We start from the raw sequence: 7,820 nt of genomic DNA on the forward strand, positions 1-7,820 counted from the left end.
TCTATCCCGGTTCGTGTAAGACCGGGACTAAAGGGTTAGGGCTTTAGTAACGACCCTTTAGTCCCGGTTCGAAGACCGGGACAAAAGGCCCTTACCAACCGGGGTAAAAGCCCCTTTTTCTACTAGCGCATTTAAAAATAAGCTCAATGACATTTAATCGAACACCTACCAGACGTGGTGTCCGTCATGGAGGTCATCGACAGGGGTGGAGTGTACCTGGGTACAAACGGTTTCAGAGTGGGCAGCTTCATCGTAGGCGCGTCGTTGCTGGTTGCAGACGTCCGGCAATGGCTATGTGGCGGCCGGAGACGTATAGCAGTGGCAGCGGAGATGGAGGACGCAGATGCAAAGCAAGGAAAAGAAGGGCAGAATGGAAGAAAATAGGATCAAGAGGGGCGATTGGGTGGACCAGGGGTGTCGGAAACCTATATTTCGGGTGTCCGGGCTCCCGCAAATCTCGCCCACTTTGTCTCTAATTTATGAGAGAAATCATGTCCAGACCGTTACGCCGCCGTCACCGATACATATCAATGTTGGATGGCTTCCGTAGTTACGGTCCGCCTTGATACGCCCTGTTAAGAAAAGTACAGCGAAGTACATGTATAAATAACCTTGCCAATCGCCAATCATATGGACAAAGCTAGAACCAGCAGATCTAAGCAGGGCAGTCAACTCCGCTCCATCGTCAGCATGGAGATGGCGCAGGCAGCACGACACCTGTTCACTCCCACCGGCACCAGCGTACCGCTCCTTCTGCTCGTCGCCGGCCTCACCGCCATCCTGTACGCCGTGACCCGGCACAGGAGCGGCGGGCTCCGCCTCCCGCCTAGCCCATTCGGCCTGCCCATCCTCGGCCACCTCCACCTCCTCGTGCCGCTGCCGCACCAGGAGCTGCACCGCCTGGCCGAGCGCCACGGCCCGCTCCTCTACCTCCGTCTCGGCTCCATGCCCTGCATCGCCGCCTGCTCCCCGGACGCCGCCCGCGAGGTGCTCAAGACCCACGAGGCCGCGTTCCTGGACCGCCCCAAGCCGACGGCGGTGCACCGCCTCACCTACGGCGGCCAGGACTTCTCCTTCTCAGCGTACGGGCCCTTCTGGCGCTTCATGAAGAAAGCGTGCGTGCGCGAGCTCCTCGCGGGCCGCACCCTCGACCGCCTCAGCCACGTCCGCCGCGGGGAGGTGGCGCGCCTCGTGGTTTCCCTAGGGCAGAGCGCCGCCGAGGGCAAGCCCGTGGACGTGGACGCCGAGCTCATTGGCCTGACCGGCGACATCGTCTCGCGGATGGTGATGAGCCGGCGGTGGACCGGCGACGACAACGACACCGAGGAGATGCGGAGCGTGGTCGCCGAGACGGCCGAGCTCATGGGCACGTTCAACCTGCAGGACTACATCGGCGCGTTCAAGAACTGGGACGTGCAGGGCCTCGGCAAGCGCATCGACGCCGTGCACCGCAAGTTTGACGTCATGATGGAGAGGATACTCACGGCGAGGGACGCCAAGCGGCGGCGGCAACGCGAGTCTGCCAACTCCGAGGACGGCGGCGAGGGGGAGGGGAAGGACATTCTTGACATACTGTTCGACATGCACGAAGACGCCGCCGCCGAGATGCAGCTCACCAGAGACAACATCAAGGCTTTCATGCTGGTATTACTCGATCTGTTCATCCACGATGCGGTCGAACCGACCTAGCACTGAAAAATCATTAATTGGTGCAGGACATTTTCGCGGCGGGGACGGACACGACGACGATCACGCTGGAGTGGGCGCTGTCGGAGCTGATCAACAACCCGGACGTTCTCCGGAAGGCCCAGGAGGAGATGGACGCGGTGGTCGGCAAGGACCGGCTGGTCAACGAGTCGGACATCCCAAGCCTGCCGTACCTGCAGGCTGTGGCCAAGGAGACGCTGCGGCTACACCCGACGGGCCCGCTGGTGGTGCGGCGGTCACTGGAGCAGTGCAAGGTGAGCGGGTACGACGTGCCGGCCGGCGCGACGGTGTTCGTGAACGTGTGGGCCATCGGGCGCGACCCGTCGTGCTGGCCGGAGCCGCTGGAGTTCCGGCCGGAGAGGTTCCTGGAGGGGGGCACGAACGCCGGGACGGACGTGCGCGGGCAGCACTTCCACATGCTGCCGTTCGGGTCCGGGCGGCGGATCTGCCCCGGCGCGTCGCTGGCCATGCTGGTGGTGCAGGCGGCGCTGGCCGCCATGGTGCAGTGCTTCGAGTGGCGTCCCGCGGGCGGCGCGGACAAGGTGGACATGGAGGAGGGGCCCGGGCTGACGCTGCCGCGGAAGCACCCGCTCTTTTGCGCCGTCGCGCCGCGGCTCCACCCGCTGCCGCTGCCCTGAGGAGCTGCCGCGTCGGGTTTAGGGGAGAGTACTCGCGCGTCGCCTGGTGCTCAAAAAGTCAGAGCTGGGAAAAAATATACGAGTTCTTTCCTGAATGCTGTCCGGTGTCAGTTTGTTTGTCGAGTTAAGGTTTTGTATTACTACAGAAGCTGGAGTACGAATCTCGCATGTGTCGCTTCACTAATTGGTTTGAATAAAAACAGCAACTTCTCCGATCCATATAATTGTTGCTGTTTTAGGGCATCTCCAACGAAGACTTACAAATTTTCGTCCCCATACGCCAGCTTTGCGTTAGCGGATAGGGAAGATCAGTCAGCGGACACGAATGTAGAGGCCGCCATCCAAGATCCAACTATATCTATGTCCGCCAGTAAATTTAAATTCAAATGTGTTCCGCTCCCCACAGCGTGCCGGATCACAGCAGCGCTGGATTGCATGCCCGATCGCAACAAAAATGAAGGCAAATATATATGCTTAGTTTTTACATGTCCGAATCCAAAGTAACATCAGTCCGGCAGTCCGTGAATTTCTGCCCTGCCGGACCAGCAATCCCAGTCGTCTGCTCCGCGATGAAGGTGGTGCCATCGCCGTCGCGTAGACAGCCTCTGCCTCCGTGTGCGCGTACACCTCCGCCGCGTCCTCATTCTCCGCCACGGCTAACTGATCTTTCTGCCGCTGCAACATCTGGTAGCAGACGGAATGCATGATGATTCTTGCGTCGGCATCCAAAGAGTCCACATTCAAGGTCACCATCTTGGCCTCCTCTGCATTGGCGGCGATCTTCACCTTCTTTTCCTCCAGCGCGGCCTTCCTCTCTTCGATCATGGTCCTCCTCTTTTCGAGCTTGAACTTCTTGTCTGTCGCCTCCATCAATAGTTTGAACCTCTCCGCCTTCTTCTCCTCCTTGATGTCCGAGCGCTTCACGCACGCCTCCTCCTTTTTTGCCAATATGTCCTCGAACCTCTCCACCAGCATGGCCGCCGCACCTTCTCGCTTTGCCCTATCCTCCCACTTCTTCCCCTTTCTTCTAACCTTCTTCAGCGGTCCTTGGGTTGGGTCGGTAGGTGTGACACCCTGGATTTTGCCCTTTTCTTTTTCTTGGATTTGTTGGATATTTGAATTTCATTTGAATTTTTAGTCAACTCTTTTGGACTTGCTGTCGGGGTTATGACCCTGACAATGAATACTAGGGGTACGAATAAGGGGCAGAGACTAGCTACGGCGCAGGTGTAAGACTCAGTGTTTAACGAGTTCAGGCCCCTTTCGGTGGAGGTAAAAGCCCTATGTCTCGTGCCTTGATGCTTGCTTTGATTTGATGGGTATGGTTACAAAGATTACTTGCTGCCTGGCTATGGAGAGAGGTGCGGCTTATATAGAGTGTGCCGCAGCCCATGTCCCCCACGCCGTCGAGGCAATTAATGGTATTGAATGAGTCAGTTACTAGTGTAATGAGCCTCTACTACAGCAGTTATAGGTAACAATAGCTATAACTCTATTTAGTGGATGACTTAGGATTCCTCGACCATTGTAGCTCCCACGACGTCCTCCTGCCCTCTTATGTCCGAGTGGTGATCCATCATCTGAGTGATATGTCATCGTCCGAGTGTCGTTGAGTTGTCCGAGTGAGCTTCCTAAGGTGTGCATCCGAATGTTAGGCTAGTCCAGGGACCTACCTATGATGGTGATGGACCCCTTGTGGGTCCCAAATGATGGGTCCTTGACCCTATCTTGAATAGGTGACCACATCATTAACCCCCGAACCGGTTAAGGTTTCGTAGGACAAACAGGTCGATCCTTCCGTTGGGTCCGAGTGCTGGGGGCACTCGGAATACGTTTCCGAATCGTGGTTTGTTATTCCTTGGACGAAAACACAACGGATTCTGGACTTTAGGTTTACCTAGATGACCAGGTGATGTTCATCGTCGAGAAAAAACTCGGTGGCATTTGTTTGTCTCTCGGAGGAGATAAACTAGGGGCTCGAGTGAGAGCATACCATTACAACTCGAGTGGCGACGCCGGCGCGTGGTCTGACTCTCCGGAGAGACGCCACTCCTTATCCCAGTGGAACGCCAGCGCAGGCCTTCTAGGAGTCCAGGTTTATGAGTCATGCGCCTTGGAGCCTACTGAGAGGGCCAAGTGAACCCGCGGAGGGGCGTGAAGCTCGTCACATAAGGATCCTGAAGAAGACTTCAGCCGGGTGTTTAACGTGGCCGAGTGCACAGGTCCCCGTGGAGGGTAGTGAGTCGGACTGACACGCGCCCTTTAGGAAAGGGACCGCGGGTAATCAATCGGATTGATTTGTCCCGGAAATCTCAGGATTTGAATTTGTGGGTTCGCGCACTGAAGCGGTAACGTCGTGCGCTAGTGGGAAAGGGGGGCATGGCTCCTCGATTTGTGCGCACGATCCTCGCCACGTGTTGCACCTGCTCTGTGTAAAGCCCCTTCGTGTGGGCCGTCGATCCAGGGATTCGCGGTGGGAGATCCGGCTGGAGATTTTGTCTGGTGGTATAAAAGATCTGGAGACATAGGTCCGGCCCTCAGATCCCCTTCTGCTCGCTTCGACTCCTCTGCTTCCTCCCTCCTCTCGAGTGCGTGGCAATGAAAAAGGGCTCCACGGCCAAAGCGGAGAAGGTGGGGAAGACGACCTCCTCTGGCTCTGAAGAGGTGGTCGGCGGTGCGGCAGGGGATTAGATCCCGTCGTGCATCTCCGCTCGACGACTTGAGGAGCTAGCGGAAGAGGGGCTGATCCGCATGAAGGATGGCGTTGCCCGAGCGCGGGTGAGGTCGAGCCGACGCCTCATGAGGACGAGCATGTCCTGCTCATTGTCGGTGTCAAAACCGGCGGATCCCGGGTAGGGGGTCCCAAACTGTGCGTCTAAGGCGAATGGTAACATGAGGCGGGGGACACGATGTTTACCCAGGTTCGGGCCCTCTCGATGGAGGTAATACCCTACTTCCTGCTTGATTGATCTTGATGATATGAGTATTACAAGAGTTGATCTACCACGAGATCGTAGAGGCTAAACCCTAGAAGCTAGCCTATGGTTATGATTGTTCTCGTCCTACGGACTAAACCCTCCGGCTTATATAGATATCGGAGGGGGCTATGGTTACACAGAGTCGGTTACAAGGGAGGAGATCTACATATCCGAATTGCCAAGCTTGCCTTCCACGCCAAGGAGAGTCCCACCCGGACACGGGACGAAGTCTTCAATCTTGTATCTTCATAGTCCAACAGTCCGGCCAAAGTATATAGTCCGGCAGTCCGAGGACCCCCTAATCCAGGACTCCCTCAGTAGCCCCTGAACCAGGCTTCAATGACGATGAGTCCGGCGCGCAGATTGTTTTCGGCATTGCAAGGCGGGTTCCTCCTCCGAATACTCCATAGAAGATTTTGAACACTAGGATCGTGTCCGGCTCTGCAAAACAAATTCCACATACCACCGTAGAGAGTATAATATTCCACAAATCTAATCTGTTGACAAGTTTTATAGCATGACATCACGCCACGGCCCGATCATTATTCGAACCGTTTTTTGCAACCAGCTGCTGCACATATTGCGAGGCGGTTTGCTTGGCACGTCTTGTCGAAGCAGAGATCGTGTCCCCTTATCACGGGATTCTCATCAATACGGGTGTGGGTAACCCAACTGTGCCATTAATCACGGTGCTTGGGGAATAAGCGATTTTACGAGGCAGGTGAGGAGGCGCACAGCTTCCTCCGCCCTTATAAAGGGACAAGGACTTCTCTTTTTCACACACGCCTTCTTCTTCCCTGCCCATCCATTCTCGCGCACTCGAGCTCCAGCGCCCAAGTTCGCATTTTCTCCGCAAAACCACTCCAAACATGTCCGGAGCGCGAGGCAAGTGGATGGTCTCCTCCGTTACGGAGGGAGACATTACGAAGCTCCGGTAAGCCGGATACCTAGCCGCAGATATCGCGCACCGGCTCCCAGATGCGGGGCAGATCGTCCCTACTCCAGAATCCCATGAGAGGGTGGTATTTCTCACCCACTTCGTTCGCGGACTGGGATTTCCCCTCCACCCATTCGTCCGCGGGCTCATGTTTTATTATGGGCTAGATTTCCATGATCTGGCCCCCAATTTCATCCTCAACATCTCGGCGTTTATCGTCGTGTGCGAGGCCTTCCTCCGCGTCAAGCCCCACTTCGGCCTGTGGCTGAAGACCTTCAACGTTAAACCGAAGGTGGTGGTCGGCCAGCAAGCGGAGTGCGGAGGCGCCATGGTGGGCAAAATGCCCAACGTCACCTGGCTCGAAGGCTCCTATGTGGGGACCGTAAAGGGGTGGCAATCGGGGTGGTTCTACATCACCGAGCCGCGCGACACCAACTGGGTGGCGGCCCCCGAATTTCGATCTGGAATCCCCATGCGGCTCACCTCCTGGAAAGAGAAGGGCCTATCCTGGGGTTCATCAGTGGAGCTGACCGGACTCCAGACCTGCGTAAAAAACATGATAAGCAAGAAAATCAAGCTTGTCAACGTGGTCCAAGTCATGGTCTTCCGCCGGATCCTCCCGTGTCAAAGATGGGCATTCAATTTGTGGGAGTTCGACCCGGTGAAGCACCAGACGCTGCGAGAGCTCTTCGACACAACGCACAAGGACGTCTGGAAGGTGCTGTTCAAGGGCACCGAGGTACCTCCTCCCCTTACCGAGGACCGCGGACTCAGCGCAAAGCGCCCTGCCAATCCGATAAGTCTTTTATATCTCATAAGATGTTCTTTTCCCCAGTATAACCATGCGTGGGATCTAAGCCTCCACGCCATTTAACAGGACTGGGTAGCGACAGCGGAGCAGATCGATTGTCTAGCCCCCTGCCCGAAGATCCAGCAGATGCTCTCCTAACGGAGATGCTGGTTCCAGCGCCTTATGAGGCGCCGGAGAAGAAGGCCACGGGGACCAGGAAAGGTCTCCGGCGCAAGGTTATATCAGACTCATCGTCCGAAAACACCGAGGCGCACTCCTCCCGCGAAGACGAGGAGGAGGAAGAGGAAAGTTCTCCCCCCAGCCGGGAGGGACAGGAAAAGGAAGGCCGCCCCATCAGGGGAGGCCGAAGGGTCCAAGAAGGGAAGGACCCTCCTCCCGGACTTCTCCACGAAGGCCGCTTTCAGCGACGAGGAGTGGTTACCCAGGGACAAGCCCCTGGCGAAGTCGTGAGTATCCGGATACCATAATAGTTCTTGGTACGTTTTATTATACTGCTTCTTATCACGCCGAACATGATTACGTAGTCCATCCCGAGCCCATATCGATGTATCTTCGTCGGATGATTCTTTGGGCCTGTCGGATATGAACAGCGATTCACTCCCGACCGCCTCCCCCCCGGCCTACGGACGATGCCGAGGTGTTGTCTCAAAGGGAACTAAACCAAGGGGAGACAGTTCCGGAGGCGCCCCAATGCGACATTCCAGGCGCTGGGCGCACGAGGGGCAAGACTCCCCTGGGCCCTAACGCCT

The 7,820-nt window shown here is 56.6% G+C and overlaps 1 protein-coding gene across 1 annotated transcript; it reads left to right on the top strand.

Moving 5' to 3' along the window:
* The first annotated feature begins 690 nt into the window (after positions 1-690).
* Positions 691-2,345, top strand: LOC123171217 (cytochrome P450 93A3-like). The gene is made up of 2 exons (XM_044588818.1): positions 691-1,644; positions 1,716-2,345. Exons 1-2 carry the CDS (start codon positions 691-693, stop codon positions 2,343-2,345), a joined length of 1,584 nt encoding a protein of 527 aa, XP_044444753.1.
* The last annotated feature ends 5,475 nt before the right edge of the window (positions 2,346-7,820 follow it).

The sequence above is a fragment of the Triticum aestivum genome, chromosome 7D (genome assembly GCF_018294505.1).
Source record: "Triticum aestivum cultivar Chinese Spring chromosome 7D, IWGSC CS RefSeq v2.1, whole genome shotgun sequence".
Lineage (NCBI taxonomy): Eukaryota > Viridiplantae > Streptophyta > Magnoliopsida > Poales > Poaceae > Triticum > Triticum aestivum.